Below are 14010 nucleotides of genomic sequence, written 5' to 3' on the forward strand. Positions count from 1 at the left end.
CAAGATGTGTAGTTAACACAGTTTGTATTCTTTTAGCACAGCTAGAGTGCTGGAAAATAAACACAATGCTTTGCCACCACATTTTGGTAACAACATAATCCACGCTCCACTGTGTCTTAAATGCATGACATCTGAAGTCCCACGTTTCTTGTTTTGACAGGACAGGTATGCAGCGGTAAGGAAAAAAACAACTCACAGTACCGTGGTGCCGAAAACATTCCAAGGTGTAACTGTCACTGCAGCTTGTAGTGCACCAGGCAGCAGTGCTAAGCGATGACAGCACATATACGCTCAGTCACACCCAAACTCCCGTAGTGCAAAAGCTGCCACGGATAATATGCAAATAAGTGTGGCTGAGAAATCTTTATCTAAGGACATGAAAATTTTAATTTTCACCACAAAATATTCTTCCTTTCCTAACCATTTAAATATACGAAAATCATTCTTAGCTCAAAAAACTCATTGCCACCGATTCCAACTCACAGCAACCCCACAGGACAGAATAGAGCTGCCCCATAGTGTTTCCAAGACTGTAAACCTTTAGGGAAGCAGAGTGCCACATTTTCCTCCCACCAAGTGGCTGGTGGGGTTGAACTGCTGACCTTTTGGTTAGCAGCTGAGCACTTAACCAGTGCACCACCATGACCTATCTGAATTCCACCAGCTGGTCTACTTGTACTGTGGTGCGTTGTGTGCTGTTACGATGCTGGAAGCTCTACCACCAGTATTTCAACTACAAGCAGGGTCACCTACGGTAGGCAGGTTTTAGACGCAGACAGACTATGAATAAAAACCTGGCAATGTACTTCTAAGAATTAACCAGTGAAAACCTTATGGATTACAACAGAACACTGTTCAACTTGCTCTCAACGTATCATCAGGGAAGACTAGTCGCTGGAGGGATATCTTGTTTGTAGAAGATACGGTGTGGGGATACAAGTGAGAATTACGTCTGTGTCTGGATGTGCTCATCTCCTGCTCCCCTAAGGGACAACCAAAGGCACACTCAGACCACAGAGTTCAGAGCCGGCTCAGAGAGGGGGGCAGTTCTGCTGCCCATCCTCTCAACACAGACACACCAACATTTCCTGTCAGGTATCGTTCTAGGGACATACTCTGGTATCTGCATTAACTTAATTGCTTGTATTTTGTATCAGAACATCTAGTCCAATGTTTTATCACATTAAAGATTTACCAATTATTGGCTGAAAAAATCCTCAGTAGCAATGGATGTTCTTATGAATCCAGGGTAGCTAACAGGGTCACTATGAGTCGGGGTCGACTCGGCGGCAACGGGTTTTAATACATACAGGGTCGCTATGAGTCGGGGTCGACTCGGCGGCAACGGGTTTTAACACATACAGGGTCGCTATGAGTCGGGGTCGACTCGGCGGCAATGGGTTTTAATACATACAGGGTCGCTATGAGTCGGGGTCGACTAGGAGGCAATGGGTTTTAATACATACAGGGTCGCTATGAGTCGGGGTCGACTCGGCGGCAATGGGTTTTAGTACATACAGGGTCGCTATGAGTCGGGGTCGACTCGGCGGCAATGGGTTTTAGTACATACAGGGTCGCTACGAGTCGGAATAGACTTGTATGCAACGAGTTTGGTTTTGGCTTTAATACATTTCAAGGCATCATAAACTTATAAAATAGTTGAGAAGGCAAAAACCTACTTGTTTCACTCGCATACAAATAATTGTAGGAAGTTATCTACTGGTTACTGTTTGAACAGCAACTAAGGACAACTATGAAATACGCAACACAAACAAGAGGAGACTAGGCAAAGAAGCAGCGTGAGCAGGTCACTGAAAGCTCCCTGTATCTCAGCAACGGTAGCCAAGCCACAACTACCAACTGCTTTTATTCGAACAAATGTTTTTCTTCCAAAAATTGGGCCAATGTCTGCATATCACTGCACTGAGTAAATAACAAAATACGTCCAGAATCACTGTTTGCTTTTTCGTCGTCGTTGTCTTTTTTTCCCTGAACGGGTAGATGTTTGAGTTTCTTGTGCTTCTTCTTTTACACCAGCCACAGGCTGTTTGAAAATGATTTCTTTATCTTCCTCATCATCATTCATTTCAGCCACTTCACATTTTCGCCTCTCCAAAAATGTTGGTGTACAAACTGGTGTGGAGCCCTGGATTCAACAAGTAAAAGATTACATACAGCACGTCAATGTGGGGGGACTCCAGGAAGGACCATCTGGAAGTATCACCTCCCCTCTGCTCTCACAAGTTCTCTGAGTTCTTTCAGGCCCAAGTCTGTCTTTTGGTGATGCAATCACACTAACAAAGAGCACGGATGCATATCAGACTTTGTACGGAAATTCTTAATCCATTGAAATATGAGTATGTTCCATTATAGGGTTTTGGGTAGAATATCCTAATCCTACATTTATAAAAATAATGGGAAGTCTCATTTCCCTCTGCTAAAAAGGTAAAATGACAACAAACTCACGATAACCTTTGTTAAGCTCTCTATATTCAATAAATCACCAGCAAGGATTTACCAAAACTGTTACAAGATTACATTTGAAATTTTAACAAAGTGGTAATAGTTCTGAAACTGCTTTTTATCATTCAAATTATTTCTATACCTGGTGCCGAGAGTAATCAAGACAATTTTATCAGAGTATACAGTCTTCTCAGGAGTACTAAGAGTGCCTGAAACTTTTTTTTTTTCCATCATCACATGTAAAATCTTAAATAAATTTTAAAAGGCACCACAAATGTGCACACTTATCAGCTATAGTAGTCTTAAATATATTTTACTATCTATCTATCTCTAATATCTAGCATGTAATATGATAAATATAATTTTACCTGGCTATTCGTAGAGCTCTGAAGATCTGTGTTTGAAACATTTCCTTTTTTCTTCTTTGGTAAAATCTTAAATAAACATAAAAAAATTATAAATCTCTAGTCTCACATCTTCATTTTTTTTTACTTACTGTTATTGTCTCATGCATATTATCGGTAAAGCTTCCCAAAGATACAGTGAATGGTCTGAAGTAACAGGCAAAACAAGAAGGGACCAACTGAGGAATCCCTGCAGAGGCTGAGGAGAAGACGGAAATCTGGAGCTTACCGTATGGAACCCTGAATCAGGAAAGTGAAGCTGGGAGAACGTGCAAAGGCAGGCCCCAGAGAGGGCCTGCCCTGCCTAAGTTCAGGACTGTGGCAATGAAGCAGGCCTGCCTTTCCACAAAGGCTACAGGAAAAGCAGTCCTCGGATGCTTGTTTTCAAGCTTCACTGTCACGGCTTCTAAACAATTCGCGAGAGTAATCAGGGCCCAAGGCCTGTGACACAATGTTCCAGTTACTGTTAAAGACCAGGTTCGGGATCTGGACAAAGAATTAACAGCAGAGGCTGGGCCAAACAAGGGTCAGTCAGTCTTGCAGCCATATCCTAATGACCCTCGTTCTTGTTTTGTAGTAAGAATTTCTTCTTGTAAGTGCTGGTAAGCACTCCTTCCTGTGACAGAGGAAAGATTCAACAAGCTCTCTCTATTCAACAAGCAAGGAAATCAGAACTGGATGAAAATCCATGCTAACTCATCTCCATGTAAAAAGGCTTACTCCACTTCACTCTACTCATTTCATTCACAGAACTGATGCTTACTGGTTAATTCTGATAACATATTTTAACAATATTTTCAGTTCAAGAGACTATGAAATGAAATAGGAAAATGTCACGTAAATTATTGTAGCTCAAAAGGGATTGCCAATTTACAGTCTTGATATTTACACACAGCATTTAGTAAACCACTTTCATTAATTCTGGCAATGCCTTTAAACAGTAACCCAAAAGCATTATGGATTCTGGTCAAATAGTGGCTTAATTTCAACAACTCAAAATCAGATCATGAAAGTTCTGCAAATCAGGTCATCTCTAAGGAGTTTCCTCTTCTGCATAATGGAGATAATAAGATCTGCTCTGATAAGCTTTCAGGAAGAACCTACAATGTAAACCATTTCACAAATTCTGTCAAATCCTAGTATGTGATAAGGCTAGATGCTTTGTTTAATTGCGAAGGAACACATAGATACATATTTTACGGCTGGTGTTGTTTGTTGCTGAGTTAATTACAACTCACAGGAAGCCCGTGTCACAACTAGTGAGGTAATAATATCCCTCCCACAAACACCCAAGGCATTTCGTGAAAGAGTATTTACCAATGATGGAAAATTATACACTATTCCTTTTTTAGCTAACTTTTTCCTGAGTAATTTTTCTTTGTTTTTAAATCGCTTCTCCATCCGTAGCTTCTGAGTAAGTGACCGTTTCTTATTGTACCGTTTTACTGCTGGATATGATGGCTTTGAAAATGGAACATCCCAGTCTTTGAACACTTTTTCATGTACCTTTTCAGGTGGCATAAAATCACCTATATTTAAAAAAAAAAAAAGTTTTCAACCAAGTGGGAAGGAGAGGATTTGAATGCTAACTTCAATGCAAATTTCCACAGACCATAACCAGGATAATGTGGCTAATCTCTTATTACCACAAGAAATGAGTCACTTCCACCCCAAGGGAGTGAAGGTCTTACAGCAGAAACAACAAAATCTGAGTTCAGAACATTTTTGCTATTTTTCAGAAGACGGCCACCACACAGCACTTACCTCACACACGTGACAGAACCCTGGAGGCTGCCCACCTGGCCCATCTCCTCCTGGCTGGAGCCACGTTTTAATGTGTGGCTGTACCTCGGCCTCAGCCAGGCTGTTCAGATTCTCTCTTATGGCAAGGGGAGCGAGGACAGGGGTGCTGCTTTGGCAGCCTTGTCAGCTGCTCAGGCAAGACACAGGTAAGTGTGGGCACCTGGAGTGGTCACGCTCTGCCCCAGGTACATTCTGCCTCTTGAGACACTAGGATTAGGATGAAGATGCTCTTGATACCCTTTGAAAATGCCAAGTCAGTGGCTCCTCTTGCTTCTTTCTGCCTAGCTTCTAATCTAGGAGTCCCTGGGCGGTGCGAATGGTAAGGTTGTGATTACTAGCTGAAATGTTGGCAGTTCAAAGCTACCCAGAGATACCTGGGAAGACGGGCCTGGCGATATGCTTCCAAAAGGTCACAGCCCTGAAAACAACCATGGAGATCTGGAGAAGTTGGCAGCTTAAAAAGATCATTGTTCCGACTCCTCCTCACAAATACAAGAAACACAAAAAGGAAAAGGTGCTTGGCCTCAAGGGACTCTGAATCAGGGAGCAGAGGAAAGCAGCAGAGAACCGCAGACAGGCAAGAATCAACGGATCAATGAACTGAGGTAGGAAAACTGCTTCTCCCCCCATCCCTGCCCCTCCCCCAGCCATGAAGGATGCTATGAACTGTGGAAGCAGCCCCAGCAAACTAACCACCACACCCCCTACCTGTGCAAAGGGACAAGACCCCATGCTTCTGCTCTAAAACGAACAAGGCAGAACTCCCCAGGGGTCTGTCTGGAGCAGGCCAGCACCTCCCAACCCAGACACTGTCAGCTACGCGACCCCTGTGAAGTGTTACAGAGGCTCCCTCCAGCGGGATCCGCTCCCATAGTCAGCACTCCACCTGCCTCCTGGTATACCCCATAGCTCAGGACTCTGAACCCTACAGGGCAGACATCCCTGGGGGTCAGTCTGGGTCTGTCTGTCCCCACTCCTGTCCGCGCTAAGGACTACTGGCTGAGGCTGCTATGCTACGGAGCAGGCGTCTTCAGTGGATGCCACACCCACCGCTAACACACTGTGGTGGGGGCGGTGGGCTCCGACAGCGACAAGGCAGGCCTCCCCGGGGTCTGTTTGGAGCATGACAACCACTTTCCCACCTGGTAACTGTTTGCTGCTGGACTGATACGAACTCCCACAGAAGGTCCCCGCAGTGGAGACTGCTCCCCCAACTACCACAGGGCACTGAAGCTCTGAAACCACTAAGGCAGATGTCTCAGAGGTCCTTCTGGGGACTGACAGCCCTTTCTCCTCCTGATAAGAAAGTCTGCCTGTGCTTCCCCTAAAGGCCAGCGCAGATATAAGCAGCCTCAACAGAGCAAGGAAGGAAGTCTTGGGCAAAACCAGAAGGCAACACCCAGTCCCGCAGGGGGCTGGCTGGGTGTGAGCTTTCTGACTGAGAACGTGGTTGCAGAAACAGAGCAGGAGTGGGAGGAATAACCAGAGTGGAGGGTGAGGGGAGGGAAGAGATGAGACTGCGCCCTCTGGTGGACAGACTGATCACAGCGTGCTCTCTTGTGTGTTTAGGAGACACTGAAGTAAAAAACTGAACTCTAGAATAGTCAAATCCTGATTACATCGGGGAGGAAGAAGAAGCTATCACAGAGAGGGAGAGGAAGCAGTAAGCAAAGGCGGAAGGCTCTACCCACCAAAGAGGTTTCTGCAGAAAGCAGTACAAGCAAAAACACTAAATACTGGAGAGAACTGAGAAAGTTAACACCCTCAAAATTCCAACGCCCCAACAAAAAAATCACGAGACACACAAAGATGAAACGATGACCCATCCAAATGAACGTGACAAAAGAAATAAAATCACATCTGTGGAAGACCAAATAATGAAAAGAACGGAAGAATACAACAATGTTAAACACAAAGAGCTAAGTGAAAACATGAATGAAAGACTTAAAAGAAATAAGAAAACCAACGCATGAACAAACCCCTCTGGAGCACACGCGGGGTCGCCATGAGTCAGAATCAAGCCAACAGCAACCAACAACAAGGCTCTCATCTGCTGTCCCTCCTCTTCCTCTGCTTAGGGATTCTCTTCTAGCGCCAAGAGCCACAGCCACTCGCACCGAGGCTGGCTGCGAAGTGTCATCCCATCTAGAACCCAGGATCAACTCTAAACTCCCCCACGTCTAGTGTACTTTTTTTGACTCATCTCTTGCTATTTCCTCTCACTCTCCCTCCCAGGCAAATACTATCAGTCACCTCAGGTTTTGTCCTTGCTGTCCCCTCAGCCAGGCTCAACCCCCTTCACCTGGTTCAATCTTCAGGTTTCAACTTAAATGATACTTACTCAGGGAAGCCTTCCATATTCCATTAAGAATGGGTAACTGCTCTTCCTATGTGCCTCCAAACTAACTTGTCCTGACTCCAACTTCGCTTAAGAGTTCTTAACTCTAAAGATTTTAAAATTCTAATCAGAATCTGTCTGGAAAATGCACTTAATTCTTGCACCACTCCTTAAGAGACTCACCCAGAGAGGAAGTGAGGTATCAAGCAGCACCAGGCACTCATCAGCAGGAGCACCACTCAGTCTTACTCAATCTTAAGAGAAGAGCACTTACACTTCAAGAGTCTTTCACCAAAAAGGTAGTTGTTCATTGTTTCAGCAACTATCTTGGCAACATCGTCAGACTCAAACTCCACAAAGGCATAGCCTTTGCTATTTCCAGTCTGTAATGGAAAATTCACAACATGTAGGCCGAATCAATTTTAATGCATTATTAAACTAATTTTTAGCTACTCATTTAAATAACATACATTTGCCCAATTATCAAATAACATTAGGACACTTTTAATTTTAACATCAACTCACAGGGTCTGGAGTTAGCTACAAGAATAAAAAAGATCCCAGTCTGAACATACAGTTGATTTCTAAGTACTCCTAAAATTTTGGTTATGTATGATAAATACGGAAACCCTGGTGGCGTAGTGGTTAAGTGCTACGGCTGCTAACCAAAAGGTCGGCAGTTCAAATCCGCCAGGCGCTCCTTTGAAACTCTATGGGGCAGTTCTACTCCATCCTATAGGATCGCTATGAGTCGGAATCGACTCGACGGCAGTGGATTTGGTTTTTTAATGATAAATACACGATGACTGTGGCTGAGATTTATTCAACACCTCACTAAATAAAGGAAATTGGTAGGGCTCCCCAGTCCTTTACTCACTATCCATTTCATTGATGGTCTTCTTATTCATATATTCCTAATACCCAGGGGATGGTCTGATGCTTCACAATAAAATGCAGGCTACATAATTCCCATTTAATAGGTAAGAACTGAGAAGAAACTAACTCCTCAGTATCTCCCAGCTAAACAATAAAACATCCTGTGCACACTTTCACCTGTGTCAGTGACAGCCACCTTCCCAGGTGGCAGCAAGGGATCTGCAGACTCTGTGAACTGCACGTCTGGGCTCTGACCTCAGCCCCAAACTGTAAAGTGAATTCTCTCACCTATCTTAGTAACACCCCCACGTGTCTGTCAGTTTGTCATACTGTGGGGGCTTGCATGTTGCTGTGATGCTGGAAGCTATGCCACTGGTATTCAGACACCAGCAGGGTCACCCATGGAGGACAGGTTTCAGCTGAGCTTCCAGACTAAGACAGACTAGGAAGAAGGATCTGGCGGTCTACTTCTGAAAAGCATTAGCCAGTGAAAACCTTATGAATAGCAGTGGAACACTGTCTGACGTAGTGTTGGAAGATGAGCACCCCAGGTTGGAAGGCACTCAAAAGATGACTGGGTGAGAGCTGCCTCCTCAAAGTAGAGTCGACCTTAACGACGTGGATGGAGTAAAGCCTTCGGGACCTTCATTTGCTGACGTGGCATGACACTCAAAATGAGAAGAAACAGCTGCAAACATCCATTAATTATCAAAACCTGGAATGTACGAAGTATGATCTAGGAAAATTGGAAATCGTCAAAAATGAAATGGAACACATAAACATCGATATTCTAGGCATTAGTGAGCTGAAATGGACTGGTACTGGCCATTGTGAATCGGACACTCATGTAGTCTACTACGCTGGGAATGACAATTCGAAGAGGAATGGTGTTGCATCCATCGTCAAAAAGAACGTTTCAAGATCTATCCTGAAGTACAATGCTGTCAATGATAGGATAACATCCATACGCCTACGAGGAAGACCAGTTAATATGACTATTATTCAAATTTACGCACCAACTACTAAGGCCAAAGTGAAGAAATAGAAGATTTGTATCAGCTGCTGCAGTCTGAAATTGATCAAACATGCAATCAAGATGCATTGATAATTACTGGCGTTCAGAATGTGAAAGTTGGAAACAAAGAAGAAGGATCAGCAGTTGGAAAATATGGCCTTGGTGATAAAAACAATGCCGGAGATCGAATGACAGAATTTTGCAAGACCAACGACTTCTTCACTGCAAATACCTTCTTTCATCAACATAAACGGTGACTATATACATGGACCTTGCCAGGTGGAACACACAAAAATCAAATTGACTACATCTGTGGAAAGAGGCGATGGAAAAGCTCAATGTCATCAGTCAGGACAAGGCCAGGGGCCGACTGTGGAACAAACCATGAATTGCTCATATGCAAGTTCAAGCTGAAACTGAAAAAAATCTGAGCAACTCCACGAGAGCCAAAATATGACCTTGAGTATACCCCACCTGAATTTAGAGACCATCTGAAGAACAGATTTGATGCATTGAACACTAGTGACCAAAGACCAGACGAGTTGTGGAATGACATCAAGGACATCATCCATGAAGAAAGCAAGAGGTCACTGAAAAGACAGGAAAGAAAGAAAAGACCAAGATGGATGTCAGAGGAGACTCTGAAAATTGCTCTTGAGCGTCGAGCAGCTAAAGCAAAAGGAAGAACTGATGAAATAAAAGAACTGAACAGAAGATTTCAAAGGGCCTCTCGAGAAGACAAAGTAAAGTATTATAATGACATGTGCAGAGAACTGGAGATGGAAAACCAAAAGGGAGGAACATGCTCGGTATTTCTCAAGCTGAAAGAACTAAAGAAAAATTCAAGCCTTGAGTTGCAATCCTGAACGATTCCATAGGGGAATATATTAAACAACGCAGGAAGCATCAAAAGAAGATGGAAGGAATACACAGAGTCATTATACCAAAAAGAATTAGTTGATGTTCAACCACTTCAAGAGGTGGCATATGATCAGGAACCAATGGTACTGAAGGAAGAAGTCCAAGCTTTCTGAGGGCATTGGTGAAAAACAAGGCTCCAGGAATTGATGAACTATCAACTGAGATGTTTCAACAAACACATGCATCGCTGGAGGTGCTCACTCATCTATGCCAAGAAATATGGAAGACAGCTTCCTGGCCAACTGACTGGAAGAGATGCATATTAATGCCCATTCCCAAGAAAGGTGATCCAACCAAATGTGGAAATGATAGAACAGTATCATTAATATCACATGCAAGCAAAATTTTGCTGAAGATCATTCAAAAACGGCTGCAGCAGTATATCGACAGGAAACTGCCAGAAATTCAGGCCGTTTCAGAAGAGGATGTGGAACCAGGATATCATTGTTGATGTCAGATGGATCCTGGCTGAAAGCAGAAAATACCAGAAAGATGTTTACCTGTGTCTTATTGACTATGCAAAGGCATTCAACTGTGTGGATCATAACAAACTACGGATAACACTGCAAAGAATGGGAATTCCAGAACACTTAATTGTGCTCATGAGGAACCTTACATAGATCAAGAGGCAGTTGTTCAGACAGAACAAGGGGATACTGATTGGTTAAAATCAGGAAAGGTGTGCCTCACGGTTGTATTCTTTCACCACATCTATTCAATCTGTATGCTGAACAAATAATACCAGAAGCTGGACTGTATGAAGAACGGGGCATCAGGACTGGAAGAAGACTCATTAACAACCTGTGTTATGCAGATGACACAACCTTGCTTGCTGAAAGTGGAGAGAACTTGAAGCACTTACTAATGAAGATCAAAAACCATACCTTTCAGTATGGATTGCACCTCAACATAAAGAAAACAAAAATCCTCACAACTGGACCGATGAGCAACATCATGATAAACGGAGAAAAGACTGAAGTTGTTAAGGACTTCATTTTACTTGGAATCACAATTAACAGCCATGGTAGCAGCAGTCAAGAAATCAAAAGACAGATTGGGTTGGGTAAATCTGCCGCAAGGGACCTCTTCAGAGTGTTGAAGAGCAACGACGTCACCCTGAAGACTAAGGTGCGCCTGACCCAAGCCATGCTATTTTCAGTCACGTCATATGCATGGGAAAGCTGGACAATGAATAAGGAAGACTGAAGAAGAGTTGATGCCTTTGAATTGTGGTGTTGGTGAAGATATTGAATGGACTGCCAAAAGAACGAACAAATCTGTCTTGGAAGAAGAGCAGCCAAAATGCTCCTTAGAGGCAAGGATGGCGAGACTGTGTCTTACATACTTTGGACATGTTGTCAGGAGGGATCAGTCCCTGGAGGACATCATGCTTGGCAGAGTACAGGATCAGTGGAAAAGAGGAAGACCCTTAACGAAGTGGATTGACACAGTGGCTGCAACAATGAGCTCAAGCATAACAACGACTGTAAGGATGGCGCAGGACTGGGCAGTGTTTCGTTCTGTTGTGCATAGGGTTGCTATGAGTCAGAACCAACTCAACCGCACCTAACAATAACACCAAATCTTAGGAACAATTGTGTGGATTCTGGAGTCCAATTGCCCACATTTGGATCCTGCTGTGATGCTTACATGGGTAAGTAACATTTAAGCTCCCTGAGCCACAGTTTTTGAATCTATAAAACTGGGATGATAAAATAACCATTCTCACAGGATTGGTATAAAGACATGGAATAATCCACGGGAGCTCAACATTATGTCAGTTAAGTACTCAGTAAATGTTACAGGTTATTAAGGCCAACTAGAAAGGTTTTACAATCTGGCATTAAATATTTCTGGATATGAATAAAACTCGATGATACGATTCTGGAGATAAGAAACCACTTAAAAGTTGCATGGCTAACAGACTGGGAATCAGCAGGTTCATTTCTAGCATCAGCTGTGGTGTAACTTGCTACCTGGACAAGTCCACAACTCTGAGTCTCAGTTTCTCTGCAGGGGGATTTTGGTAAAAATTAAAATGCCAAACCTATCTCACAATCCCAACTCTCAACAGGGAGGAGACAGATGGTGGAGGAGTGGAAGGGAAACCCTGTGAAATCCCAGTCAATTTACCACCACTGTACACAGATATAAACCTTTTGAGAAATGATCTGAAAATACTTATCATATGGCAAAATATTAATCCTTTACCCAACAATCCCAAGAATGCTGGAAACACCAAGCAAACAATCCCATATGTGACAATGCTCTGTAAACTATCAGTAAATGTTACCATTTATTAGGGCCAACTAGAAAAGTTTTACAATCTGGCATTAAATATCTTTGGATATGAATAAAACTCGATGATATGATTATCAAGGCTTATATACATATATTTGAAAAATAAGATAAATAACCTAATTCAATTTTAAAAATTTTACCTTTTTACTTCTGGACAATTTGAGTCTTGTAACAGTGCCAAACTGGGAGAAATATGCCTTGAGCTGGGGTTCAAAAAGGCCTCGAGGTATGTGGCCCACATAGACTACTCCAGGAGTAAGTTTTTCTTGCTAAGGATAAAAAGATCAAGTAAATATATATACTTTCAAATTAACAACAACAAAATGACATTGCAAGAAAACCCCCAGGTTTAGGTTCAACAAAGATGCCAAGAATGACCATGTATTTCCAGTTATTACACCTGTAATTAAAGAGTTAGTGGTTTAATGTCTATCTCCCCAGAACAATCATCAAGCAGACAACATTCTTCTCAGTTTCATATCCCACCACACTGTAAGGACTACAAAAGTCTATACTGGATCAACCAATAAACAAATAAACCTCTGAACACGTCGTTTTAAATTTCCTGCCCAGAGAACTTGCACAAATGTCCCCTTCAATTTTTTAGGCATACCACTTACTCGCACCTAATCGAAGAGATTCTAGAAGTCTGCTAACGTTCACAAGGAAAACTGAGCATCTCAGTTACCACATACCTACTTTTTAACAAGAGCTTTTAATTAGTTTCCCGCCCCGTGTATTTTACGCTGAAGGAGCCCTGTTGGCTCAGTGGTTAAAGCACTAGGCTGCTGCTCTGGAACCCACCAGCCACTCTAGGGGGAAAGATGTGGCAGTCTGCTTCCGTCAAGAATACAACCTTGGAAAACCTATGGGGCGGTTCTACTCTCCTATAGGGCCGCTATGAGTCGGAATCAACTCGACAGCAACGGTTTTTTTTTTTTTTTTTACGCTAAAATCAAAGCAAATATGAAGCTGATGTCAGGAGCCACAGTCAGCAAACAGACTTTGGAAAAAGCTGTCTTTTAAAAGAACTGCAAAATCACCAAGCGAGCACAGAAACCTACCGAGTGGTGGGCATGTCTGGGACGGGAACCCCATTTTCGCGGGAAAGCGGAAGCGGGACGGCTCTAACCGCGAGTTAGCCGCAGTGCGGGAGGGCCACCCCACCAGCTGGCGCTCTCTTCCTCCTCCGGCGTCACCCGTACCTGCCCGTGACCTCCCCGTCAGGGTCCCAGGCCCGGCCGGCTCCGGAGACAGTTCCTGAGTCAGTCGGGCGCCCACCTGGGGAGACCCCGGGAGAGCGGAGGCCGGAGCAGGGCAGGCGCGCCGGACAGAGGCTCGGGCTGGGCTCCGCGCGAGCTGAGGCCGCCGCCGCCCGTCTGCCGCCACCCCTCCCGGTCCAGGCCGCGGCGGCCGCTCACCTGGGTCGCGCGCCGGCGGGCCTGCGCCACCTGCTTCTGAAACCTGGCCTGGTCCTGCGGGTTCAGCGACAGGAGGGGCTTAGCAGGGCCGGAAAAATCCGCCATGTCCAACACACCCCAGCACAGACGCTCCACGCGGAGCTCCCGGAAATGCGAGGCCGTCAGCTCCCTCGAAGCGGAAGTGGAGGCGGGGGGCGGGGGAAGGGGTGAGGCGAGGCTTATGCCGGGGCGGAGCCCAGGCCGGACGCGGAGAGCTCGCGCGCCCCCTGCTGGCGCGCCGTCACACACCTTCCACCTGGCTAGAATGGCAGATGGTCGGTCACTTGTTCGGTTGAGCGGTGGTCAAGGCTCGGCTGCTAACCAAAAGGCCGGCCGTTCAAATCCACCAGGAGCTCCTTGGAAACCCTATGGGGCACTTCTACTCTGTCCTGTAGAGTCGCTATGAGTCAGCCTCGACATGACGGCAAC

General features: G+C 44.5%; 1 protein-coding gene across 2 annotated transcripts; it reads right to left on the minus strand.

Moving 5' to 3' along the window:
* Window positions 1–373: 373 nt before the first annotated feature.
* Window positions 374–13706, minus strand: NIFK (nucleolar protein interacting with the FHA domain of MKI67). Of its 2 annotated transcripts, XM_049889065.1 has the most exons (7): window positions 13543–13706; window positions 12262–12390; window positions 7283–7391; window positions 4185–4396; window positions 2832–2897; window positions 2629–2709; window positions 374–2146 (listed from the first exon to the last, which is right to left on the minus strand). In XM_049889065.1, the coding sequence occupies exons 1-7, from the start codon at window positions 13645–13647 to the stop codon at window positions 1952–1954; spliced, it is 897 nt and encodes a 298-aa protein (XP_049745022.1). In that variant the 5' UTR covers window positions 13648–13706; the 3' UTR covers window positions 374–1951. The 2 variants fall into 2 exon arrangements, with proteins under 2 accessions (XP_049745022.1, XP_049745020.1); XM_049889063.1 differs by lacking the exon at window positions 2629–2709 and having other exon boundaries at window positions 377–2146.
* Window positions 13707–14010: the final 304 nt, after the last annotated feature.

The sequence above is a fragment of the Elephas maximus genome, chromosome 6 (genome assembly GCF_024166365.1).
Source record: "Elephas maximus indicus isolate mEleMax1 chromosome 6, mEleMax1 primary haplotype, whole genome shotgun sequence".
NCBI lineage: Eukaryota > Metazoa > Chordata > Mammalia > Proboscidea > Elephantidae > Elephas > Elephas maximus.